The sequence below is a fragment of the Leuresthes tenuis genome, unplaced genomic scaffold (assembly GCF_036924035.1).
Source record: "Leuresthes tenuis unplaced genomic scaffold, fLeuTen1.0.hap1 SCAF_11, whole genome shotgun sequence".
NCBI lineage: Eukaryota > Metazoa > Chordata > Actinopteri > Atheriniformes > Atherinopsidae > Leuresthes > Leuresthes tenuis.
In genome coordinates, this window is record NW_027325365.1 from 22,891,940 (window position 1) to 22,919,889 (window position 27,950).

Sequence of the window (27,950 nt, forward strand, 5' to 3'; positions counted from 1 at the left end):
AACCCTTCCAAACAAGCCATACTTGTTCAGTCTTTTTTTAACTGTGCTGTCATGAACTTTAACATCTAACATGTTAACTGAGGCCTGTAGAGTCTGAGATGTAGCTCTTGGGTTTGTCTGAGGCGTCAACTCCTGGGAAGATTTGCAACAAAGTTTTAAGACCTGATGTGGACCAGGTGTTTTTTTTAAAATTATGTCCTGATATATAAAATCTTTCAACTAAAGGAGGATGTACTTTCTGGATGTACTTTTTGTTCTCATCAACTATTTTTCAGTGTGCTACAAAAGGAAAACAGTCATCAGATGTGATGATGACAGTCAGGAAAATCCAGGAATCACAGGGTTCTCACATGACTGTGGTTACATATTGTTATTATCAAAATGGACACCAAAACAGAACTTGATGCTATTTGAGGAGTCGGCAAATTGCTCTTTTGTTTGTAATGAACCAGACTCACTATGTTTTGTCATATTTGTGAAATTCAGTTTAGCATTCTGAAAATAACCCAGCTGTCGTAAACAGATACAGTGTGACTGAGCATCGCTACAATCCACAGATATTTATTGTCAATTTAAGTTAACGATGATAAAAAAAAATTTTTAAAACGATTTTAAGGGGAAAAATGCCTGTAAAGTTAATCTCTTCATTGTCCATTTGTTACAAGAGAGCAGCTATTGTAGCGCTGTGAAATCGTATAGCATAGAATATGTTTTTTTTTTTCTTTTTTTCTAAATTTAAACAACCTCAAGTATTCAAGAGGTCAGGCCAATGTAAGCAGAAGAAACAAGGAGGATTATTTTTAGGCCTTGCTTGAAAGCGGCACATCGTACGTTGAAAATTTGATTTGTCACATTACAACTAGGAATGAGCAAGAATTGTGTGCCTGTGTGGCTTCAGCAAAAATAGCCCCGAGGAGTAATTATCTGTGGCTGAGATGAAGTGATAGAAAGAAGCCTTTTTCTTTCTTTCTTTTCTGTCTTTATGTAAAACCGTGGCTAAAAAATGTCGACAACACTGGAGGGTGTGGAAAACAAAAAGTCTTCACAAGTGCAGAAAGGAACAATCCCATCCAAAAAAGTGTTTGTGAGGTTGCTCCCACTGGACTCCGGCCTGCTAGAGCCATGCCATGCTCTTCAGTTGTTATCTCAGTTTAAAAGACATTGACGTAGTCGGTGTCTCTTCAGTCTGTTTTCTTAGTCTCTGTTGATGTTTGAGGCTGAAGAAATAGCCATTTTAGCCCCTTTCATCAAAGTCTGGTTGCTTCCTGGGGAAGACGAGGAGGAAAAAGGAAAAGAAATACAGTCAATGTCCAATAGTAAATGTCCATTACACAATAAATATCTGTCGGCCAAGGCCACACACTGCAGAGCATGTCCTCTCTTCTGTCACTTGCACACAGGTGCAGAGCAGCGCAGGGTGGAGTGCCATGTATAATGGTGATAATGTCTGTTAATGGCATAATAATATGAGACTGTGCTAATGACAATAATGGTGCACCAGGAATAGTCACTTCCCGAAATAGAGCAGGGGATGGGTGTCGTTAAAGAGACACCACAGAAAGGTCCTTTGTTTGGTGTGCGCATGTTTTTGTGTGTGTGTGTGTGTGTGTGTGTGTGTGTCTTCTCACACCACTGGTTCGATGGTGGTGTAAAGGATGGACATATTCCCAGTTTTCCTGGTGTGTCTGGCATGCAAAAGTGCTGGTGCAAGTAGATTTGTGTGCACACGTGTGTCGCATAGAGGGGAAATTGACTGTACAATTATCGTGTTTTCAAGATCAGATCTCAGGATTTCTGACGTCTGTTATATGCTGTCTGTGCAAACGCATGTGACATCAGACACACGGAGATGTTTGCATGCTCCGTACAAAGAATCTTCCAGAGCTGCAACATTAGCCAACAAAAATCAATTTATAAACACGAAGTCACCATGAGTCACCTCTGCATTATCAGACCAGACCGTCTGGTTAAATCACATGTGCAATAACTGCTGTCAGCTTCACGCTCTGCGCCATAACCCAAAGACACATGTTGGATATTTTGTATCTCCACAGTATGCGGTTATCAACGCCGGCAATGTGTTGTTTTAGTGATTGTGTTTTTCAATAGAGCGGGAAAAAGACGAGAGGAGGACGTCATAAAGGAGTATGTGTGCATGTATCTTTATTGTTTTTTTGTGGATATTCAGCTCATTTTCATTGTGCTACGTGGTGCAAATTTTCTATGCTTCTATTTTTTGTTGTGGAGAAAACTCTTCTTTTTGTCTATAGCTTAATTTACTTAGCTACATGTTGTTGGGTCAGTGTGTCACATGGTCCTGCTTTTGCTTCTGCATCTGCAAGATTACTCAACAAAAAAAACACACATATCAAAATGTGTGGGGTTTTTTGTGCTGGGACTTATTGCTTTGCTTTGTCTATCTTGGCCAGAACTATGTTGAAAAAAAGGGATTCTAAATCTCGATATATTTTAATTTCCTGGTTCAATTAAGGTTCAACAAGTAGGACGAAGTCCTCCTTCAGTCTGGTGAAAATGTGATGCTTTAAAACTGTGTATGAGTGAGCGGTTGCTTGATTTGGAGGGGGGGGGGGGGGGGGGGGGGGGGCTGTGGTAGATGTTGTTGATGGGCTACGTCATCATCCGCGATAAACAGAGAGGTATTTATTAGTTTAATCTAGTTTGAAACGCTGGATGAGATAGTTGCAGAGGAAGAAAGAAAGAAAACGAGTGCCGGATCACGTAAACGCAGAGGGGATGATTGTTGTGTCTGGGATGTGATTGGCTGTTTCTGCAGCCTCCCGGCTTGCGGCTATAAAACCTTCGTCCAGCTGTGCTCTCCAAGCTCAGTCGCAGCAGAGAACGGAGGGTCCCCAGGCGCCGCTGGACGCACCGTGAACTTTAACTCCAGAAACGCGGAACAAAGACGAAAAAGACTTAGAACTGATCTCTAAACACCGGTGTGACCAGGAGACCGCTGCTGGAATATTGATCAGAAAACTTTGGCCGCTGACTCTCACACAGCACCGCGATCCGGTAGGTCCCATTGAGGTGGTTTTATGTAGATAACGTCATTCACCTTAATTCAATATAGCAGCGCGGACGTAACCCCAGCTTAATTGTTTATTAGACTTATTTAACTATCTGCCTGTGTTCAGATAGATAAAGACAAGTTGGATTTTTTTCCTTTAACTTTGGGGAACTTGCTGAAAAACTGTATTTCACACACTGATGAAGGCTGTAAGGTGGGGTTGTACATTTATTTAGATTGTAATTAGTTCCAAACATGTAAAAACAGGACACCCCCCCCCCCACACACACACACACACACAAACACACACACACACACACAAAAAGTGGCTCCATGAGCTTCTGTTGAGGTGGATTTGTTGCAGGGCTGTTCAACATCTCGTTGGATTGAACTTTTCTTTGTGGTATAATGTTATTTTCCTGTATTTTCTTTATTCACGGTCTACACACACACTAACACCTACATTAGGTCTGTGTGTGTGAACCTCTGCTGGGGATCGTTGCAATGATAAAGTCTTGCAGTTTATGGGAGTTTGCACTTTTAATGAAAACAAATGATCAGAACAGCTCTGCAAAATTAGTATTTGAATGAAGGCGGCACCTTTAAGAAGCTTAAACTGCTCAACTGTCGCACTTCAGACAATTCTGAATCTAAAGCTCTGAAAAGATGTAAATTGTCAAACAATTTCCATTTTTTCAGATCTTTAGAAATCGGAAATTTGTCTGACATTTCATCTGATAGCTCAGAACAGTCGTCTGTTGGTGAGGATCTTCCCTCCCACCGTCCCCTGCCTTCAGGTCACCCTCGTGACTCCTTCCCTCTCAGGCGTTGAACCTCAGCTCTCACCCTTTCCTCTTGACTCTGCCTTTCCTGTGCATTCCTTCAACTCTTATTGTTCTTCTAAACAGAGCAGCAGGTCAGTTTTCTCAATCTTGGCCTCTTGCTTCGTCCTTTCTGTGGGTGTTTTTTTTTTTTTTTGTTCCACACATTTTCAACACACACCTCTCTCGCTTTCTCCCTCTGCGGCCTGCCAGCTTTCCTCCTCCTTCTTTCTAAGAGGCAGAGCTGAAGGTCAGAAATGGCTCCGAGAGTAAAATCTATTAGATTAAGGGGATTGGCCCTATTAAAATTCAGCTTTCCTATTAGATCAGACAATCCTGCTCTAACAGAACTTAATGAGATGTCATGTTATACAACACAAGGGCATCATTCACATGATATGGATGGATGATAGCCAAATTTTTCAAAACTGATTTCTTGTGATGTGTGTGTGAGCTCATCCATGTGATTTTCTGTATTTGTGTATGTGTGTGTGTGAGATGGAAGATCCAGAGATTTTGAACTGAATGCAGCAATGAGAAGCAGATGTCTTTGTGTGAACATGCAGCCTATGTTAGCTGCATGCGTTTCTACATGGAATGTGTAAATGTCAGTATACTCTTTGACAGGACCATAACAAGTAAGTCCAAGCATTTGTCCACAAACCTTTGCCTTCATATCAAAAGGTTTGTACATCCACTCAGAGATGGCATCTGTGTGTGGGTGTGTGTGTGTGGGGGTGAACGTGCCCTCTGATTGTGTGTTTCTGCCCTAGAGATGTTGCCATCATCGTCAATCAGCCCATTTATCTCGAGACGCTCCAGGCCTTTTTTGGAGATACACATGATACTTGAGAGGCTCTGAGACCGGCTCTGTCCAACTGAGAAAGAATCTCTGTCACACACACACACACACAGCGGACACACAGAAACACTGTTCTTCATCTAACCTCAGTTATCACTGGTCCATTTGTCCTGCTTGGTTTTGGCCTCACAACCCCCCTTTCCTTTATTGCGAGGCTTCGTTTCATTTTTGAAAAATGTTCTCACGCGTTTGCAGGGCACACGCTGATCTGTTTCTTAGTTTTTTAATGTTTTCTCTCTTAAAGCGAAATTTGTCTGAAAAAAACCTGTTGATTCGAGAGAAATTTGCTCCTGAAGAATCAAAAGCTGCATTCGGATCGCTGGAACCTTCTCTGAGAAGCACAGTCTTTCAGGCTTCTTCCTTGGCTCTCTGTTTTAACTGCAGAGTTCAGGGGACCCAAGAGACACCCCAAGAAGAGAGGCAGTACTTTTGAGATTACCCACAACCTCATCTCAGGTTCTCAGTTCTCCACCACAGCTCGTGAAATTAGTTCATTATGAGCTTTGCAGCGGAAACACAATGAATCTTGCATTGATTCATAGCAGTTATGCTCTCAGACACACACAGAAAAAAAGGTTTGAACTGTCTGCAGGCAGCTTTGATCAGAGCAGCAGTGCCAACGCTCCGGTGAGGAGCAGCACATGTTAGCAGACTTAATTTGCTATAATCTTCTCTGTAATCTCACACCTCGGAGGAAATGCAAGCGACCCAGAGATGAAATCATCTTTTAGTTCTGGAACAAATACCTCGGGCTGTTTAAGTTCTGGGTGCCATTGGTCGAAATGAACCTAAAGACTCTGTTTGAATTCACTTGTTGATTTTAACAGTATACATAAACTGTTTCCAGTTATGGAGCGTCTACGTGTTAGTTGCCTGAAGAAGGCCTTTGTCACGCAGGGATTCCTGTACAGGCAGCTTGGATCCTGAGTGCGTCCACATTTCAAGACACCTTTGGCCGTGATTTGCATGGCATACTGTATATACTGCATATGTGCAAGAGGAAACCCTGTATGCCCTGTGTGTCTGTGTGAATGAGAAACACATGTGCAGCACTTTGTAGAACTTAGATAAGGTTAAAAGGTGCTACATAAGTGTGGATCATTTGCCATTTTTAGAAGCCCTGCTCAGCCCGCTCATTAAATTGTCAGATTAACGTGCTACGAACAACATTCAAATCATTTAAAAGAGGCAAAGGCAAAGGGGATCGACCAGCTGCAAAATGTCTACTACACAGAGTCACGCCTGCTCCCTTTTTATATGAAGTTAATGTCTGCTCCCACATTAAGAGTAACAGTTGCAGTTTCTGGACATTATTCTAACAATAAGGAAACTTTTGCTGCTAAGAAAGCGTTGCTTTCAGATTTCAGACCAATGATCAGATAAATGAGATTATTAACAATTAAAAAATAAATGATAGTATTTCATTTTTAAAATTTTTTTTTTGTAAAATAAATAAAGCCTTGGAAGTATATTGCTGCTTCCAACCAGTTAAAAAGATCAAAGGCTTTGGTCTTTGCCAAAAGGAAATGATGTGCTGTTGTTTATTTGCGTGCGGGGCGGGGGAGTGAAAGGGGATCACAAGTGCTCCAAAGACTCATGTGGAGATGCATTCTGATGCCAGGTGGGAAATGACCTACTTCAAACTGTCCCCTTGTGATCGGATCAGCTGAGACACATGTTAAACAGCCAGGTGTCAGCAGGAGCAGAGTGTGGGAGCAGTTTCAAGTGACCGGCTCAACTGTGATTACTAAGAAGAATCATTTGTTGTCAATGAATTTCCTTTCTGTGGAAACCTCTCCAGTGCTTATAGAATAAGATAAAACCAGCTATTAGACTATCACAGCTCTCCACGGAGCCACACTGCTGGTGGTTTTCATGTCAGCATCCACCTCAGAAAGCTCATATCTTTATTCTGCATTATTTTGCTATTTATTGTCTCTACAGGACACGCAAGTTTGGACAAACCCTCGCTTCCAGGCCCCAGAGACAGGCCCAGTGTGTGTGCTTCTTTGATTGTGAGTATTCAGACTGGTGTGGGCCTTTGAGCGAGCGGCCGACTTGTTGTGTGAGTACGAGGCTCGTGTGAGGATGAGGGCCATCGTGCTGCTGTGCCTCTTCGTGGTCACGGAGGTCGGAGCCTCCAGGTTAGTTCGTGATTCCCAGGGTGCACCTGAGCCTTTGGAACCCTCCAGAAACAACACCTCGGTCCAGATTCCACCCCCACAACCGGGCCGACCGCGGAGCTCCTTCCCTCCCATGTGCATAAAGCCCACGGAGATCAAGCACGCCTTCAAATATGTGAACACCATCATTTCCTGCCTGATTTTTGTGGTGGGGATCATTGGCAACTCAACGCTGCTCAGGATCATATACAGGAACAAGTGCATGAGAAATGGACCCAATGTCTTGATTGGCAGCCTGGCACTGGGGGACCTGCTCTATATTATCATTGCCATCCCCATCAATGTGTACAAGGTAACCATATCTCTTTATTGTGGTTAATGTCTGTCAGGTCTGTTGTTAAAAAAATAAAATTCCACTTTTTGGAACTCACGATGAACATTAGTTCAAATTAAGGTGCTTGTTTGTTTGACTTTTAATGACAAGACAGAGGTTCAGCTCATGACAAACATTCTTGATTTGATAATTAAGGCATTTTGCACTTTGAGGTATTTACATTCACTAAACAGGCCTGAGTCTATGTTGATTTAAACATGACTCCAGCCCAAAGAAATTTCCCCTCACAATTATAGGACAGCCATCTGAAAGAATTTTTTTTTTTTGGCACATCTCGTGGTTAGCTGTTGTTCCTTTCTAACTTTATTGCTGTGGTTTGTCTTTATATGTGGTCCTAGAAATACACTGTACAGACTTCCACATAAACAACAAGGGATCATTCAGACAAACATACAAAACGTTTGTAAAAGCAGATTTGAGCACACTGTTTAGAGTGGAAATGTTCCTCTGCCTCTTCTAATGTAACTACAGTTGTGCAGAATGCAATTTCTGAACTGGGTTTAATTTCCAGATCAGATACAATTTTCTTTGATCTAATGAAGCTGGAATTTTTCCTTCGTCCGAAAAAAATCTAAAGAACAGTCACGCTGAATCTTGTTTTATCTGCTAATGTGGTAACTCTAACTGTAATGTTAAACATAAAGATAGCATCAGGATGTATTTCAAATTGATTTAAGCAGCTATGAACTATAAACTACCCCTGAGTAATAAAACGTATAGCCTTATACTTTATTACATGCTCTGCCCTGACCCTGAACAGAATTTCTTCCCCTCGGGAGAAGGACAGCAGTGAGGAGGAACCCTCTGCTGTAGGTTTTGGCATAGGCTACATTAATTTTGGACGACATGTAGAAGGAAAGACTTCTAAATGAACCTCAAAGAGCTCTGGCTTTGTGTTTGCAAAGGGGACACTCAAATTTCTCTCATCGTATCTCGCTCTGTTATCCTTTTACTGCAGCTAATAGCTGAGGACTGGCCTTTTGGCGTGTATGTCTGTAAGCTGATGCCATTCATCCAAAAAGCCTCAGTTGGAATCACAGTCCTCAGCCTGTGTGCCCTTAGCATTGACCGGTGAGCACACACACGCACAGACACGCACACACATAAATACAGTTGAAGTGGAAAATTTGTAATGAATGCAGCTTTTGCCTCTGTTTCTGTTTGCATCTTGTTACCAAAGCTACCATGCAGTGACATCATGGAGCAGGGTGAAGGGGATGGGGATCCCTCTGTGGAAAGCAGTGGAAGTGACACTCATCTGGCTGGTTGCTGTGGTGCTGGCAGTCCCCGAGGCACTGGCGTTTGACATGATGGAGATGCCATACAGAGGCATCAAGCTCCGCATCTGTCTGCTGCATCCAGAGCAGACCACCAGCTTTATGAAGGTAGGCACTTTATTACACTTAACGTGTGACCTGGCTGAAGTGTATGAAGGAAACAGTTAATGTATAGATAGTAGTGTAAAATGCAAGTGAGCAATTAAGAAAAAAATAGATAAAATAGCTCAGCCTTAAGAATTATTGTGTTTCTGAATTTCTGGTGTCAAATGAATCAATTGTACAAACAAATAGACAAAGTGTTACATTCAATATGTTATAAAGGAGCACATGTTTTACTAATTTCGAGGTTTCTCATTTTCTTTTTGGGGAACTACTAGAATTGGTTCTTATTATCTTTCTGTGTGAAATGCTCTGCTATAGCTGCTGTACCTTTAAAGCCCCCTCTGAAAGGGCCATTCCACTTTGACTGGTTCAAAAAGGCAAAAATGATTCTTTAAAGTAGTTTTTGCAAACAGATGTGTTGCAAGATTTAGCTGCTTTTCGGACCCTGCCTTTTTCAGCACTGTCTTATTCAAAAAGCTACTAGCAACAAATCCTGTGAATTTTAAGACTAACTCTGGCTATTTAATAGCGAAGACAGTCGCCGATATTGGGACAGGAATTCTGCTGTATGTGAGCTGTGCATTCAAGTGGGTGAGTCGCAGGCAGCCTCACCAGGTCACGCTCTCTGAGCTGCAGTGCATTCAGCACTTTCATCGCTTAGAAAAAACACTCAACACTTTTTATTTAAAATTTCCCCACTGTGGGACGAATAAAGAAATTCTTATTCTTAAGACATTCTGCATCATTGGAAATGTAAATATAACCAAACGTCTGCACAGAGGTTGTTTAAAACTTTTTTTTTCAGCCTCGGTCCAAGTAGCATCACCACGCTCTCCAATGGACGAAGCCTGAACTCTTGCTGAGGTCAAAATTTCTGACTTATTTTGCTGCCTGACACCAAAAGCAGACAAATCTGTGAATGAGAGCAGCTTTGTTGGAAATTAAACTCTATAAATACACAGTATATGTAAACACAGCGAGTAGATGAAAAGCAAACAGGTGTAAAAAGCTGGACTCAATGATGTCATCGTTATGCTAATTAGCGCATGACACTATCTAGCAACATTTAGCAATTCTTTTAATTAGACTTCATTACATTACATTAGAAATAGTTGGCAACACTGTATTAAAGGCATGTCATACAAACCACTTGTCTGGCTTTACGCAAATATGTTCCCTGTTGGTGTGGATAAGTAATACCTATTGGAAGAGTCTGGATTGTTAATGAGGCATTTTATGCAGTCCAGGAGCAGTTTTTTCAATAGGAGTGAATAACTCTGTTTAGTTAGGCCTGAGCTGTGTTGACTTTTACATGCACAAAAATGATCTACAAGCCTAACATGTCCTGTTTAATGCTTCTTTATGCACACGAGTGTAAAAACAAGAGGCCACAGCGGCTAGCATCTCTTTGCTAATTTCAGCATTCTAACATCTAACATTCTAACATGTTTGCTGGGTTCCTAGCTGTAGTTTATCATGTGAGCTTTAAATATCTTTCAGTTAGAAGTAAACGTGCAGCAAAGGGCAGTGCACACATTTGGAGGCTACTACCAGACAGTTAGCGGCAAACATAAAGTACAGCAGAGACAGTTGGGGAATGTGATTAGCAAGTATCCCCAAAGTCAGAGGTTTCAGTCCCTGTGCATCATGAAAGCCAGTAAAAAGTTTCATGGCATTCTGCTCTGTGGTTGTTGAAATATTTCCGTCTGGTCCAAAAGCGATAAGCTGGCCTAAGACGAAAAAATGCCTGACACCAGCGTCTGTGAAAAAGGGCTTGTTTATCAAAAGTGAGATAAGGATGACAAAATGCACATGAAATATGTGTGAGGATAACAACTAAATGAATATTTCAGCAACATGATATACTCCAAACATCTGCAAGATTGCCTCTTTCTTAGAAATAAGACCAGAACAACTATTGCTTGGCAGAGAGTACTTAGTATGTATCAATGTCCGACAGACATATGGCGAAAATTACCCATTTCCATTTAGATCTAAGAGGAAAAAAAACTTTGGATTGTTTTCAGCGTGTACGAGATCTTGATTTGTTTAAACAAGATCTCTTATTTTTCCTGCCAAAAAGCAATCATCAAATAAAAAAGAAAACACAAACCAGTACACTGCGTGTTAATCATCTTAATGTGACCTTTTCTCTTGATATTCATTCTACACTTATAAAGCAGCACAGGAAGACGGAAATTACAAAAAAATTTCAGACATTTGACCTTTTCGAGACAGAAGCAAAGATACAGAGCTAAAATTTAGGCATAACACAGTTAACTGTAATTTTCGTATAATGTCATCACGAAAGAGGCATCATTCAGACTGAGCCAGTGGGGTACTGATATAACTGAGGAAATGTCCTCAAGTCTGCCAAAGCAAAATTCTCTAAATGGAAAATAAGTACAAAGGGAAGATTTAGCAATGAACTGTTATAAAAGTCAAAACCAATTTCAAGATCTTTATTACACCACTTTTCAAGCCATGGATGAGCAATAAAAATCCTTCTGCACAGGTTTGAGTTCGACGGGATCGTTCCTTGAAAGGTCTTTGCATAAAAAGCACTGCACCACTGTATTTGATATATTTCCCCTATTTGTGCTATTTTTGTTCCTTTTCTCTCGGTGTAGAGCGCGCTGAGCTTTTATGCAAAGATTTGTGCTATTTCAATTTCATTGTCTTTTTCTTTTTACAGTTCTACCAAGAAGTCAAAGACTGGTGGCTGTTTGGCTTCTATTTCTGCTTCCCACTGGCCTGCACAGGAATATTTTACACGCTCATGTCCTGTGAGATGCTCAGTCGCAAAAAAGGCATGCGCATCGCGCTCAACGACCACATGAAACAGGTATAGGTGCAGCATGGCAGTGGAGCTCATACGACAGTCTGACGGAGACATTTTGGGGAGTCTATGATTTTCTTTTGTGTGTGTCTGGTGTAGCGGAGGGAAGTGGCGAAGACGGTGTTCTGCCTGGTGTTGATTTTTGCTTTCTGCTGGCTGCCCCTTCATCTCAGCCGTATTCTGAAGAAAACAGTCTATGACCAAAATGACCCCAATCGCTGCGAGCTGCTCAGGTAGACACGCAGATATCCAACACAATCACAGCAAAAGCTTCATGAGAACCCATTGTTCTTGTTTTTCTGACTTCCTGTAGTCTTTACCGCTAACTCTGCCCTTTTCCCCCTGCCAGTTTCCTCTTAGTGATGGATTACATCGGAATCAACATGGCCTCTCTAAACTCCTGCATTAACCCGATTGCCCTCTACTTTGTCAGCCAGAAGTTTAAAAACTGTTTCCAGGTAAGAAGTAACCCTTTGGCACTTCACTAATGGCATTACTAGAAAAAGACATTCAACAGTTGTCTTACATTGTCTTACTGTCTTGTAGTCGTGCCTGTGTTGCTGGTGCTACAGAACGTCTCCTCTGGATGAGCGGGGCTCAGGGGGACGATGGAAGGGCTCTTGCCACGGGAACGGATTAGACCGCTCCAGCTCCCGCTCCAGTCAGAAATACACAAGCTCCTCATAAGCACACCCACTTACTGCACAGCCAGAACTACCAGATCAATGTGCCCATCAGCTCCCATCATGGGAAAACAGCGGTGTCACTGCCAACATACCGACGATCAGGTCTGAGTCAGGGGGGTGAAATGGAGAGGGGTGGAAGTCTCTTCCTCGCCGCAGACTGAAAGACTCAGAGATCAACCCAAACCGATGAATGAAAATAACAGGACCGTAGCAGTTCAGGCTGTAATACTAACGCAAAAGCTATGATGAAACCAAAGATTCATAAATGTGTTTATACTCTGACACTGAGGCTTGTTTTTAGGACTTTAAGGCTCTCAGTGGACCAGAAAGTCAAATGCATTTGTAAAGAATGTTAAGCCACATGTAAATTTATGTACAGTATTATTTACACGTAAACTGCAGACTTTTGCTTATATCCAGCCATAGTGCTTCATGTATGAGTAAGCACTGATCAGCACTGCCTGTTGAAGCTTTAATACCTCACTGAGAAAGCTTGAGGGAAACTGTGACGCTGAGTCCTTAGATACTCAAAGGACTGGCACCTTTGAGACCCAGCGCCTCAGAGGCACCAGTCTTTTTATGAAATATCCAAGATCAGTAGCTGATTATATGACAGTGAAGTACATGTAGTTTGTACTCAATGCCCATATGCATTGGTAACTTCGTACCCGAGTAAAATGGGCCCTACTGTGTACCTTACAGTCATGTGGAGAGTTGCACATTGGAAATCTTTTATCACTGCCTTTTTAAGTCATGTGGGGGCACATGTTGTGCAAGAGCACAGGCCAACACCAGATGATCCTCATCATGTATCATCTATAAAGTCCTAAATTGTCTCTTACAAAGTAGCTTCTATGTAAAAAAAAAAAAACAGAAAAATAGCAGAGAGCACATGAAGAGCTTTTGTAGCCCTCTAACTCGAGGTGTCCACTTATCATCGCCAAACATCTTTCCTCCGTCGAACGGAGGTAATGTTGCAAAGATGCTCCTATTACTGGAAGTTACTTCTGAAAGCTGCTCGAGGAATACTTAGTATCTTTTTTTAATTGAGCCATTTAAAGTAAAGAGAAACTGTGTACAGCTGGATGAATGTTTTTAGACAAGCCTTTGTGATCGCGTAGCACTGTTGCCTCTCAGCAAGAGGGTTCCTACTAAACACATGCATGGTAAATAAGCTAAAGGCTGACTGTAAATGGTTGCCTGTCTCATCAGCTCTGTAGTTGATGTCGGACACATCCAGGGTGAATGCCTCCCTTAGGTCATGTCAGCAGGGATAGGTTTTAGCTTCCCTATGACCTCATACAGGACAAAGTAAGTGTATGAATGTGTTGGTGGATGTTGATAATACATAAGAATTACTTTCAGTAACGTAGGGCCCATTTAATTCCTGGAAAATTTAAGGGTAATTTGCTGATTCAAACCAACTCATTGTAATTCTGCTCGAATAATGCTGGTTCTGTACAAGCAGCCTAGTGAAGAAAACCGATGGGCCGATGGATTGTATCAAATCCTCACAGTGATTCAATCTCCCCGTCCCGAGTCTGGACAGTGGAGAGGAAACAACAGGAAGAAACCTCCATCGGAACCAGACTCAGGACGGGTGACCATCGGCGTCGGCCTAATTGTTGAGCACATGTTTGACTTTTGACAAATATTAATGACGCTTAAAACAATTTGTTGGTCTTTTTCCCATTTTTAACTTGACAACAGAAAATGTGCTGGCTTGTGAAAGACCTCGTCGTGTTTTATTTACACTTAAGTTTTTTCAGCATAGAGCTGATTCACCTCCGTCACCTTCGCCACGTTGCCATAGCGCTCCCATCAGCTGAGCATGCACTGTGACACTCATGACACTCACCGTGCTCATCCACGCATTCTCCACCCTGCTTTTTTTATAGCTACGTTTAAATGTGACCGTGTGTTGCAGCTGTGAGTGAAAACATGTTGAGATAATGTGGGGTTGAGGATCAAAATGTGTAAATACTGTACCTGGTGATTTGAATACATTTATACAGTACTTATTTGTTCAGAGTATTCAGTAATAAATACTATTTTATAGCATGTATGGTGTTTGAGTTATTTATTGACAGTTTCACAGTTGGATGACATGCTACACAACATCACTATCGTACAGTACATTAAGAAGGCTGTTTGATGAGTAATAGAGAAGATTATCACAAGCGTTCAAAAGCTCCTCATCTTCTCCAGAGGTATGGAGGATCAGTGAACTCTCGTAAAGACTGAACAAATAACAGTCACCTTTATCATAAACAGCCTGTTGAAGGTCACATATGACTTAATGAGCTCCATGTTTTGGGAGGTTTTTATTGTAGAAAGGTAACATTTGGTTTTCATCTGATTACATAAGCCATCAAAGAAAAGAAAAAAAATCAAATATTTTACTTTGCACGGTCTAAAATGATCGTTTCTGACATGTTTCCAAAAAGCAGGTTCGTGATGTAAAAACGCCTGATTAAATTATTGCATTTTATTTATTTTCAGCTCAGGTTACAGATTTCAAGAGGTTCAGTTTTTTTTTTCTCTATTCAGCTGTTTCTTGGAAAATGATTCAATTTATCAGCTGTAGCTTTGTTTTTTCTCAGACTAATTCCTACACGTTGGCTTTTGAGGCTCAACGTCTGAGTTTCAAGGAGAAACCGCTTTAGAAATGTCAGAGAAGAGGATGTTGTTGGGTTTTAATGACGTAGGAAAAATAAAACAGAACTGACAGTTGACTATAAATATCCCAGGGTCAAAGACACACGCATTAATAAACCGTAACGTGGAACAGCAAATTATCCATAATAATCGAATGTTTACAACAATAACTCAAGGGCTGCAATGTTTTATTGTCAATTCAGTTTAGAGAGACCATTATTCCTATTGCTGCAGCAAACACTGTGGCTTGTCTCATCGTCACAATGTGTTTCAAATAAAACTTGGAGCGAGCTGGAAGTTCATTCTGCATGCAATAAATCCTGAGCTTCATGACAGTTACAGCACCACATCAAATATGACGAAACACAATTCACAAAGAGAAGAATAAATTCACAGCAGTGTTTCAGCGTCCCACGCCGGCTGTTAAAGAAAAAAAGAAAGGAAAGAAAAACAATTTCATGAACAAACAGTATTATAAGTCTTGCCTAAGTCTAATGCTTGATGTGGTTTTGGACGTAGGACAGGTTGTGAGAATCTTCTTCCTGTGCACGTCCGATGCATTTAAATGAAACGTCCCTCTGGGAAATCATTTCGAGAAAAAGATTTTTGGGGTGTGCTGGCTCTCTTAATTATTCGAGGTTATCCGCCTCATTGAAAAGAAAATAGTTCTGCGAAAGAAAGGGATTCCTACTCTTCATAAAGAAAGTTGAGTTCATCAGCTGATTCACTCAAATGTATTTTAAATAGCTATAGCTTAACTTAATTATGCAATTTATGGTACTTTGGAAACTAAAGGGACCCCCCAAAAAAAGAAGTGTCACCACAATTTTAGAAGTCAAATTTAAACAAATATCTAGAGTGAATTGATGTTTACCTGGACCTCACATACCCAAATGCAAGTCATTGCAATTTAATTAATCTCACTTCGATTGAATCAATTTAAATTAAATTCAGTTTGGTTTTGTTTGTGTAGTTCTAAATCTCAACAAATGTCATCTCACGGGACTTCCAACATAGTCCAATTCAAGCCGATTATGACCCACCTCACTGTGATACAATCATAATCCCATCCAATCAAATTCATTAAAAACCCCGGGAAACTGCGGTAGCTGGCATCAGGAGGCTAAAGTTTGAAAATGCTTGGGGTGATCGTGAGTCAAAGTCTCTAAATGGCTGCAGATTTGGCTGCATGTGATCACACCGTGTGTCACCATGCCAGTACATTTTTTATCTCAAATGTTCTGTGATAGTTCTACATCGGTACTGCCACGTTTAGCAGTTATACGGCAGAGTCTTATTAACATCTGTCAAGACTTTATGATTGATAAACAGGATGTTCAAAGCTAACTGGCATAAACTGCTGAATAAATACTGATAAAGCTTAAAAATATATATAGACAGTATATATATATATTCATGTCACTGGCCATGTGCTTTGACAAATTGCGCTTTCTTCACTTTTTACATAAATTAGCCGCGTTGATTACGAAAAACTTCCATTTTCCTATGTATTTACATATTTCTATCAAAGGTTTTACGTGTCATTTACCTGTGCCACCCTTTCCCAGTCTGTGTCCTCTGCCTGGGCCCCACCATCAAAAAGTTTCTATAACCGCCCCTGGTGACATGACTCCTCTCTACCTGTGTTGCAGCAGCTTTTAAGAATACCCCAACAATCACATCTGAAGCCTCCATCTAAACCCGTTCTGCCCAGCCTAATTTAAACAGGTTTACTCTGTAAATTCTGTAAAAGTTTTCACTCTTTTTTTTGTAAATAGATCAACTGCAGCTACAGTAGGTTACTTCCACACATGTGGTCAGCAACAGCAACAGATTTGAAGTCAAGCTAACAGGATGCACTGATTTTCTGTTTTAATTCAAGGGGTTTCACAAAAACACAGCTTTAACCCTTTAGAAATGACATTCTAATTCCAGCACCTGTTTTCACATGCTCAAACGCAACTTAGACAGATATAATTACACAGATTGCTTTTAGTTCTTGGTAGAAAAACCTTTGCAGTGATTGAGTGAAGTACGGGACCCAAAGACATAACACTGCATACGCTGATGCTCTGTTATTTGCCGGACTTCATTTTCATCTTGGCCCATTAAGCCGAATAAAAGGAGGAAAATGCAGCCGACTTCAATCTCTCCCAAAGGCTGTTAAACCAGCGATATGTAACATGAAATGGTGAACCTCGCGGGTGCTTGTAGAAACATCTTTTTCCTGTGCAAGCATTTTCCTTCCAATATTTCCAATATTTATGCAGAGCTACTCTAAATACTTGCTGGCTTTGTCTTCATTAAGCAGTAGACAGTTGATCTCTTTCACATAATTCTTTGAAAGAAAGAAAAGTTTATTCCCCATTTCAAGCTAAAGTCAACCTTTTCTATCAGACTGCTCACTTATTTAGTTCAATGAGTTTGGCTCTGTTCTCACAAACCGCACCATGTGGTCATGTGACTCGACAGTGGGACATGATTGGCCTCACACTACTTAAACCCTATTCCTCACAGCTCTTACCCCCAATTTCCCCTCCGTCTTCCTGGCACTGTATGGAGCCTCTCGCCCCACATTCCTCCGCTAATAAGAACATTCCAGCTTCCATTTCTTCTTCGCTCATCAAACTCGGCTTCAAAGGACAAATGAGCGCAGTCTCCCGTTTGACAGACTAATCATTTAGGGTTTGGACGTCCTTCAAAACGCTGTTATAGGAGTGGTTGCGAAAATAAATATCGCCGTGAAAACAGTCTCAAGATCTGCACGAAATCCCCCAAAAACAAGTGTCCCGTTTCAGATCTGGTTCACTCATCAATCCAGCGGCACAGGAAGGATAAACATTCATATTTCTACATATTTATTATACATCATACATCAATCTGAACATCATACAAATACAGCACTGTACAAATGTTTAAATGTGACTTTATCAGATTATTCTGGGCGGGGGGGAGAATCGTCACTCCTCAAGAATGCAAAACGCTTTAAAATCAAATGGATTTTCGCAGGTAGTTGTGTGTCTGATGGCCATCATTCCATGGGCTGCTCCTGTCTCTCGTTGAACTCATTAACTCTTGCCTGGAAGATAATAAAAAAAAAAAAAAAAGTCAGAATTAGGAGTTCAGACATGGCCACGCTAACATGAACCTGAGCAGGACCTCGGTCTGAGTAAGAAGCAGTAAACAGTGTTAACAAGGTCACAACCAGACTGGGCAGTCATCAAACTGAGTGGAATATTCTCAGCATTTTGCAGAGAACATGGAGGGTGCCAATAGCTTTACACATGCCCTAGATTTGTATCCAAAAATAATTGGGAATTCAGAATTCCTGACTTCTCATCGGGAAAAGGCTGGATTTTGGATAAGATCAGTTAACTTCTGTTTTTCACATCATTCCCAAGAAAGGCAGCTTGCAACATATACTCAAAAAGGTTTCCCCTGAGCACATTAACACGGTACCTGAAAGGTGTTGAGAACATGTTGACAAACTTCGTTGAGATCATTCAGGCCCCTCCGCAGCGGCTCTACAGCTGGAAGTCCCCCTGAAACTGACGGTGGACAAGAGAATGAAGTTACAGCCGCTTCCTAAGCCCATTTTCGTCAAAGCAGGACTTAATCTCGCACATTCACAGACAAAAATTAACCTTAACTGACAAAAAGTGGCCCTCCACTCCCCAGTGACATGCTATGTCTTCTGGTTTGACAGAGAGGGGTTCCTGCTCTGGGAGAATAATGAACAAAGAAGACAAAGAAGTGCTGACAGTCAAGGACTTTCCTCCAGAGTCACCTGACCTTAACCCCACTCAACATATAGGGGGTCACTTGAAGAAAGACAAAGCCGAGCATTCCTAACTTGACAAGAAGCTGTGGGACAACACGGGCGCAGGCTCAGCCTTTGTTTCTGTCCATCCAGAAACTCTGAAACAACAACAAGAAGCTGTTTTCTCTCTCTTGGAGAGTCCTTTCATGTGATGGGGTTGCTGTTCAATGGCAAAGTGCCTGACAAATAATCTTTTTTTCCCCTCCTTTCTCTGGAACAAGCGATTATGGCTCTTAACGAGAGGGCGTGTAAGAGCATGTAAGCAACTTGGGAGTCCGACACTGGTCCTACTTGTGCAACCGAGTGACCTAAGTGAATGCACCAGACTCCAATCAGTGTGTTTACTTTGCAACGCAGCCTGGAAATGTTCGTTCTCTGGCCCTCCTACACGTGTGCAAACAAGCAAGCTTTGAACATGAGAGTTTGACAAGTAGGATGGCGCGAAGAGTGGCAAAGGCTCGTCTCTCACCTCGTGTCTGAATGCGAAAGTTGATCTTGCTCTCAGACGGATGGGTGATGGTGTAGCCACAGAAATCCACATCCGTGCTGACAAAAGAAAACAGGAAAGTCAAAGTGAGATGTGTGATTATCATCAATGTTTTTTTTGAAAGGCGTGTCAGTGGAAAAATGTTAATCATTCTTTCACCTCGTTCTGGCAGGCTGGACCAAAACACAGGGAACAAGGAGAACTCACGTACACAGAGTTGGGATCGTGAACCGACATAATCATCCCCACGCACTGTGAGAGGGCAATGTCCCCTGACACATGCACATTCAGTCATACTCTTAGCACAAATGTGCCCCTCTTGTGTGAGCGTGTTTGGTTAAAGAGGGGAGGATGGGGTGGGTGTCATATGCAAAAAGGAAAACAGCTCAAACCTGTGACCTCTACATGCCGAGTTTAAAGATAGTGTGAAAAAAAACACTGACTTCTTCATGATCATGTATCTGAGGGAGTTGCCCAGTGTATGGTCTTCATTATGCAGCACGAATGTCACACAGCCCTCATCAGCCCCATCCGCTTGGACCTTTAACACAAAAGAAACACTTCCTTAAGAAAACAAAATCCCTTACAAATGTACACAGAAATGCCCCCCCCCCCCCCCCCCCCCCCCCCCACACACACACACACTTTTACGTCCCCTTTATCATCTGCAGGCCTCGCACCCATTATCGCTTACCCAGGTTGAGTAAACCCTGTGTTTTCTGGGCAAGTGGAAAGTCTTGTGCAGCTGTCCGATGGAGCGATGAGAAAACAACTGGCTTCATTATTATTATTCATTTGGAAATTGGGCTGTTTTTGTAGCCACCCGTGATGCTTTGTGCCGAGTTTTTCTGACAGCTGCAGAATGTGTTTGCATTTTCTGGACCAATCTGAGCCTGTTGTTATCATGCCGGGTGGGGGGGGGGCAACAGAAAAGCAGTACGGTGTGACTATGAAGCAAAGTCAGACAGGAATGTTTCCCTGAGTCAGGTATGACCAGAAGAACGACAAAACGCATCACTTCTAAGCGTTCCTGAAGGAAATCGATGTGTAAGTTTGAATATAAATATGACAGATCACCTCATTTCTGTGCTTGTCAGTCGGATGATGATCATCGAGTTGAAAATGACGAAGGCAAAGTAATGTTTTATTCAAAAAAAGAAAAACGGTTTCATCCACACTGCTGTAAAACCGGAGTGCTGCAGTTTCTGTCATTATGGTGGCAGCTTCAGCATAAGGATTTGTAAAAAAGAAAATATCTTAAGTTGAATAATTGTAATCTTTAACGTGCAAGAAAGTATCAAGCTGCTTTCGAGCAAGCAGAGCAGCCAGCTAAGCTTTGTCTCCATCCAGCTGACATCAGTGACAGTGTTGATGCTCAGCAGGCAAACCAGCACAGCATAGATCGATGTGCAAGTAAATACTAATAAGGTTATTAAATTGTCAGAGAACTTCAGTTGTTTTATCTAAATAACGGAGAAAGTTTAAGGGTTCAAAAAGGCTACATAGAAATCCAGCAAATCACACAAATGGGGCAAGAGGCTTGCCGTCTCCAACTCAATGAACCATAAAACTAAACAAAGTGATTGTTGTTCGCGTGTCCCGTTGGTGGTTTTAATGTTGTGGCTGATCAGTGTACATATGCACAGGGTCAAGAAGAATTAGGACAGTGTGGAACATTTAACAGATACAGGCACCCAAAACTTCAGAAAGGGGGAAAAAAAGGAAGGAAGAGGAACACCAAAGAAAACATTAGAACTAGGGATTTTTGCACATTTCAAACATAAAGTTCTGAATCAACATGACAGTTTTAAGGCCACATGTGGTTCAGTCTCACAGAAACTAGCCTATAACAGTGACATTTTTATTATAAAGCCACCTTTATACTCAGGGATGGATGTGTTGTGTTTTTCTCCATTTTTCAGTCACCGGTTTAAACTAGAGTGTTATTCTACAAGGGGCTAAAATAATATCCCAGTGGTTCTAATACCCTCCGATTTCTGCATTACATCATGAATATGAAACAAACCCTCTTTGGCTTGAAATGCTTTGTCCCAAATATTTCCAGATTTCCTCTTAAATGTATAAGATGAAGAACTCAGAGGCAGTTATTATGCATTACACATTACATGTCTATGCAACTCAATGACGAACATGACGATGAAGTGGAGGAACATTAAGTTTCCTTTCAAATATTGACCCCTCGTGGAGAAACTCTGGGCTAGCCAAAGACCAGGAAAGAAGCGGGACACTAAACACACATACTGACGGCCTAACTACACACTAACATTAAAATGTGCCCCGCTATAAAACTGCAGCAATCAAAAATGTTTTTAGTGCAGTTTGTGTTTAAGTGGAATAACAGTTTAATCTTTGCTAGCTGCTGTAGCTACCCACGTGAGGCAGTCGAAATGCTCCCATTAGCTTATTATTTTGAAAATGAGCTTCCCAACGCAGTTTAAATATCTCAGAGTCCTGTAGGTACATAGGCTATCAAAACATAAGCAATTTTAGCTTCTTACCATTTCTAGTAGTGGTTTCTTTTCGCTTTCTCCGGCCATGCTTCACGTTCCTGTTACGTTTGTCAATATGGGTGTATACGATTTTACCCTTAGCTCTGTCTGACAGGCAGGCATTTCTGTTAATCATGCGAAGAGATCCACCGAAAACTTTCTTGTATATAAATATATTTTGGAATGATTTTGGAAAACGTGTACAATTTTTGTAGTTGTTATTTTCAAAAGCTGCTTTATGGAATAGAAGTTGAAGAATTACTTTGTTGAAATGAAAAAAAAAATAACTAGCACAGTCTAGCACAGAGACTGTGAGTCTACTTCATCTATTTGACAGTCTGTTCTGACAGCCACTGATTGTCTGTGAATGATACTGCATTTAACTCTACAGTTGTATTTAGTTGTATTTGTTAATTGTATTTTGTCAATTAAGTTAAGCATCATTATAAAGCAGCGGCATATTGTTACTATAAAAACAGCAGCCAAACACATTATGATTGATATTATGTTTATAACACAAATGACTACAATAGAAGCGTGGATAATGCTGATTAAACTGTTTTTACAGAAGTACACATTTAAGCAATGTAATCAGTTACTGACATATTGACTGCACATTCTTTTACCATAGAAGTTCGCTATGTAAGCAACCTTTTATGTGCAACAGTAATGTACAGCTGATTACTGTATCTGTAGTATTTCAAACTGTATGATAAACTGCTGTGTAAGGTTAGATGTTCTTACAACCATATTAAGATGAATTCACTGATTACCGTACCTCTAAATGTAGTACAAGATCCATAATCTTTACCACGTAGTTAACTGGAAAACAAAAATCCTTGCCTGTAAGACTTCAATGGGAGTAACATAAATGTAGCTTAGATCCCGTCATATGGGCGTACATATGAAGCTACGTCACAGGTACGCTGGGAAACTGTAGTTCTGAATTAATCAATCGCATTACAACCCAAGGCGAGGAAGGTAGTAAAAACTACATTACCCAGAGATAGTCTGACTTTGTTTCCGGTTTGAAGGATTTGCAAAGCAGAAGTCACTCGAAAGGGATTAGCTAGCTTGCTAGCAGCTAGAAGATTTTTAGATGTGGGAATTTGAGCTTAAATGAGCTACTTGGAACATCGCTGACACATCGAGGTGACACATTTGTGCTTGTGTATCTGTTAAGTTCATTAGCTCGGTCTCTGCAAGAATGGCAACCGGTATTTTGTTAAACAACTAACTGCCTGCCCAACGCTTCTATCCATCTTGGTCAACATTACTAAAAAGCTCGTTGTCTCCCAGCCACCCATTGTCTTACTTTCGTTTTTGTTCCACGTGATTATCCTCTCCGTACAAAAATAGGTGACAGTAATAAGTTTATTGGCTTATAAGGCCAGTAACTACGACGCGACACTGTTTGGCAATAGCTCCTCTTTTGCGCAATAGCTCCTCTTTTTCGAGCTCCTTCCTCTTGCATTAGCTCCCTCAGTAACAACGTATTCTATTAATTTGTCAACAGCAAGTAATAGAGCTGAAAGCCCAGCTGTTGCCATGGCGATCCTGTTTGCTGTGGTGGCTCGTGGAACCACTATTCTGGCCAAACATGCATGGTGCGGCGGGAACTTCCTCGAAGTCACTGAGCAGATTTTGGCCAAAATTCCTTCAGAGAACAACAAACTGACCTACAGCCACGGCAGGTAGGAGTTTCTGGGTGATACACGACGTCAGCTATACGTACTTTTGTGTACCGGTGCGATAAGCAATTGATAAAGGAAATATCCTTCTTTGTGACACACCTCTCATCTTATGACAAACCCTCTTCTTTTTCTTTTTAGCTATCTCTTTCATTACGTCTGCCATGACAGAATCATATACCTGTGCATCACTGATGATGTAAGTACACTCTTTGATTAGACATGAGAAATGCATTTGTTGCCATTGACTAGGATTGATATCCATTTAGGTGGATGCATAAAGGTGTGAGGTGCATTGATCATGCATGACAGGTTGAGGCTATTAAACCTTTTTCGTGTTTAACTCTTGTCTGTGGAAGGACTTTGAGAGGTCACGTGCATTCAGCTTCCTTGGGGAAGTCCGGAAGCGCTTCCAGACAACGTACGGGTCCCGAGCCCAAACAGCTCTGCCTTACGCCATGAACAGTGAGTTCTCCTCTACGCTGGCAGCTCAGATGGTGAGTACCAGAAATAAATGCCAGTGTGAAAGCAAAGTTTGAGTCCTGCGTGGTCAGAAAGGTGTTTCTGATCGTGTATTGAGTTTGGCTCTTATCTTTTTAACACTAGATGCACAAAGATGAGGACCTTTTCTTACTGATTAACGTTATTGAGATTAACAAAGGCCATACCAGTTCTCAGAGATGTGTTTTTGTCGCTGCCCTTATGTGTGGTCAGGTGACTCTGCACAGCTGTGACTCTGAAATCTGATAATCCCTCCTCTCTGTGCGACAGGATTATTGGAAATAAACAACTATGTACCTCTTGCAAAGATCACCCACTTCACTGGTTTAACTGTAAGGCTGTAGAGCACAGAAGCCTCTTTGGCAGGCATGTAGTGCTACACCGTTAAAAAGGAGTAGTTTTAAACAATGAATTTGGTCTACTGTTGTAAAAACTAGGATTCAAGGATTCGATTGATCAGAATTATTATCAGAAGGCTATTGAGGCACTCTAAGCCTCATTTCCACCACAGAAAATCCTTTAGGAACTAACAGCCGATGTCGGGAAGTGGTACTTTTAAAAGTACCCGGATCTTTCAGGGAGGGGCCTGCAGCCCTGAACATTTTTGATCCGATTGAACACTTTCAGTGTCTTGTATCCGCCTCGGTGTCTCGATTATCACACGGTCAGCTTTTAGTGTCACTCGTAGAGGTCAGTTTGATTTAACGTGCATTAAAGGGGTCGTTTCTGTTTGCAGACACCTGGAAAAAAACTTTGGAGACTGCCACATAATCAATGAGGCAAAGTTATTTTTTCAGCGAAAAACAATCTACACATTTTTAGCCGCCAGTGGTTTTGCTGCCAAACGTTAGCTTTTGTACCATTTTCATTTCCAGATTCAGTCATCACCAACTACACTTTGAGATGGTTTTCTCTGTCTTATTTTCCTTTGTAGAAACACCACGCAGACCCACGGGGATCAGATCGCGTCACTGAGACTCAGATGCAAGTGGATGACCTTAAAGGCATCATGGTCCGCAACATAGGTGAACTTCTCTCCAGTTTCCTCATTGGAAAATGACATACTTTTCCTCATCTGTATTAGTTTTCATTCACAGAGACTGCTTAGGGGTTAGTTTCAGATGTGTAGCTGCTTAGATGTCTGTCCTCTCTTAAAGATAAACACACTGGGCTACACTTGGCTTGTGGAGCTCAAAGCCCTTTGATAGTCATGTCATTACACAGAACTTTCTGCCTTTAAGTTAACCTCGCCTCTCTCTCTGTTGTTTTCACAGACCTGGTAGCTCAGAGAGGAGAGAAGTTGGAGCTTCTGATTGATAAGACTGAAAATCTTGTTGATTCAGTGAGTTTGAAAAGCATTTATTGTACTGTGTTCACCCTGTGTATTTCCTGATGCATGATATTTAAAGAAATGTGTGTTTTGACAGCCGTTTGGTGAGCTACATATCCACAGAATATTGCGACTGATGTTCTTTTTCGCTCCTTGCCCCACCAGTCGGTCACGTTTAAGACCACAAGTCGTAACCTTGCTCGGGCCATGTGTATGAAGAACCTGAAGCTCACGATTGTTATTGTGCTGGTGTGTCTGGTACGTACAGACAGCAATGATTATGGTTCAAGTAGAAATTGACTGTAACCCAATAGTTTTTATTTATTTTTTAAATTTTTTGAAGGAATTTGTGCTCAGTGTGTGGAAAACTCCTACAGTCAGTGAACTCTGCGTGCTCTTTTCAGGTGGTCCTTTACATCATCGTCTCCGCTGCCTGTGGAGGCCTCAGCTGGCCCTCGTGTGTCAAGAAATGAGAGGCGTGTGGAGATTAAAGAGGGAGATGAAGGAAGAGGGATGAGGGGGAGAAGTGCCTGTTCAACTTTGCTTGCCAATGGACTAAAGGAAATGCAGCTTAACCCTTGCTTTACTCCCGTACCTTCAACATTGCAGGAAGACACCGGCTTATTCTCCTCCTCCTGCTTCCTTACTCACCCTCACTTCAAAAGTCTGCACATTTATTTGCCTTCTGGACCGGGAGTCCCACCTCAAGCCCACTCTAATGGACAGCCTCTACGTGGCCTAACACTGATGTGGAACAATAAATTTTGTCTGTCTGGTACTTTCATCCTGTAATATGCACTTGTTGGCCTGATGTCTGCGATACCTCCCTGCACCTGTCTGTGTAATCGATCCATTTATACTGATGAACCACAAAGATGGCAAAGTTCAATTTTTTCGCTTTATTTTTGGTGTTGGCAGAAACATGTGGAATGTGTCTGCCATGTTGGGCTGCAGGTCCGTCAGGAAGGACTCGTACAATGTTGTTTGGCCCTCATGTATACAACTGAAAGATCATTTTATTTTGACTAAACCCATGCAGTATACATATTTTGAGCTAGTTTTACCACAGAGCACAATGGTATCTTTTCAAATGGATGTTTTAAAGTCCCAGATAAGATCATATACATGAATAGTGTACATTTGACCGATAGTACTAATATTTAATGGTTCTTTTAAAATAGGTCTGATTTGTGAGAGGATATCCCCTCTTCCTGCCTGTGAACTTGATTGAAGGCTTCCTTTTTACTTTTTACCTCTCTTAGGCTGTTCAGTGTGCCCATATTTTCTTTTCGTTGACACAATGCACTTTTTTATTGTACATAGATTTGCTTCCTAGCATCTAATCGCTTATTATCATGTAATTATTTAATTAATGTACATCCAGGTTTAAATGAATAAAATCTGATGGCGTCGCGTGTCTGATCAGGAACACAAGAAAAGGTGCTACGGCATGTTATTTTCAAGTTGAAGCAAATTTTGTGACCAAAATGCTGTTGAAATTTTAGGGTAAATTATATTACTTAAAACTTTTGGAATACTTTGATTTCATTGTGATAGGCGTTTCAAAAAAATTTGCGAATTGTTGCAGATTTTGATAGCTGTTAGCCAAAATGGTTGTCCCAAATTAGCACTTTCCGACAATTTTACAGAAGTTTACCTGAAAAAAAGCTGTACAACCGTTTTTTTTTCAATATTACGTCACAATGGTAGTCAAGGCGTTTCACATATAGGTTTTTAAATTGACGGGAAAAATGTGGTTTAAAAACGTTTGCAATTGTTAAAATTCGTGTTCATATATGTTTCCACGGAGATAACTGCTTACTGAATATGGACACGTATTACGCCTTTGTGTCTTCCAGTAGTAAAACTTCAATTAATCTTTTTCATGATTCTCGTGGATAATGTTATTTTTAATGACAGTTGGTTCGACGGGGCGCTGTGAAAAGGGGAAAAATGACCAGGTGAAACTAATTATTCACTGAAACCTCGTCGCTGCTCGGGTGTGACGGGCAGTTGACAAGTTTGTCGTGATCATTTCCGTGCTTAATTTTGGGGGATTCAATAAACCAAATTGCCTACTACAACACTTAAATGTTGGACAGATAGGTAAGGCAATTTATTTTTTATTTCTTATATTTTCTCAAATGTACGTACTTGGGGTATAAACAAATCAGGCAATAGACAAATGACAATGCTTGATAGCTACAAGAAATTCAGCAAATAGTTACGAGTCCACTTTCAACCGGCGCCATTTTTCTTTTTCTTTTTTTTTTTCTCTACTGTTGAAATTCACATTTCGTTGGCAGCTTTCGCAGCAAATCAAGATATGAGGCATCTCAGAGGTTAAACTGTGTAAGGACTTTAAAGGACCTCACTGCCTTGTGGAAGAGGCCTCTCATAGGGATTATCTGTCTCTCAGGTGCAAGGGGCGAAGTTTTGATCAGACGTTGACCTCAAGAGAGAATCAGGGCTAGATGAGGTACCACAAACGGACCCTACAGGATTTATTCATGTTATTTTATGCTTTTCAGATGCACTGCAATGTCCACAAGAGTGCAATCATCTCTGTGCCGTTAGACAACCAACCTGAGCTTTGACAAATATGGAACAATGGATCAAAGTATAAAAGATTTAAGTTTTGTCTGGTAGAGGAACAAGACCCTGAAACTAAGCAAAACAACCATAAAACCAATCGGACAATTTTCTTTTTTTTTTCATTTTTGTGTCTCCAACTGTTCAATTTAAAAACGTTTAAGTTGTTTAATGAATACTTTGCCTTTCAGCCCCTTTTCTTTAATAATTTTATATCTCTTTAAGT

At 41.1% G+C, this 27,950-nt stretch overlaps 3 protein-coding genes across 3 annotated transcripts; 2 read left to right on the forward strand and 1 right to left on the reverse strand.

The window, feature by feature from the left end:
- The first annotated feature begins 2,677 nt into the window (after positions 1–2,677).
- LOC140318344 (endothelin receptor type B-like) lies at positions 2,678–14,196 on the forward strand. Its single transcript, XM_072396128.1, has 8 exons — positions 2,678–3,033; positions 6,656–7,186; positions 8,187–8,299; positions 8,409–8,613; positions 11,306–11,455; positions 11,549–11,682; positions 11,799–11,907; positions 11,996–14,196. Exons 2-8 carry the CDS (start codon positions 6,800–6,802, stop codon positions 12,134–12,136), a joined length of 1,239 nt encoding a protein of 412 aa, XP_072252229.1. The 5' UTR covers positions 2,678–3,033; positions 6,656–6,799; the 3' UTR covers positions 12,137–14,196.
- A 3,445-nt stretch (positions 14,197–17,641) lies between these two features.
- Positions 17,642–21,714, reverse strand: polr1d (RNA polymerase I and III subunit D). Its single transcript, XM_072396130.1, has 5 exons — positions 21,620–21,714; positions 19,544–19,641; positions 19,083–19,159; positions 18,253–18,341; positions 17,642–17,872 (listed from the first exon to the last, which is right to left on the reverse strand). Exons 1-5 carry the CDS (start codon positions 21,656–21,658, stop codon positions 17,825–17,827), a joined length of 351 nt encoding a protein of 116 aa, XP_072252231.1. The 5' UTR covers positions 21,659–21,714; the 3' UTR covers positions 17,642–17,824.
- Positions 21,715–22,603: 889 nt separating this feature from the next.
- On the forward strand, positions 22,604–26,571 carry sybl1 (synaptobrevin-like 1). The gene is made up of 8 exons (XM_072396129.1): positions 22,604–22,762; positions 23,127–23,304; positions 23,443–23,500; positions 23,661–23,798; positions 24,737–24,827; positions 25,077–25,144; positions 25,298–25,390; positions 25,537–26,571. Exons 2-8 carry the CDS (start codon positions 23,159–23,161, stop codon positions 25,603–25,605), a joined length of 663 nt encoding a protein of 220 aa, XP_072252230.1. The 5' UTR covers positions 22,604–22,762; positions 23,127–23,158; the 3' UTR covers positions 25,606–26,571.
- The last annotated feature ends 1,379 nt before the right edge of the window (positions 26,572–27,950 follow it).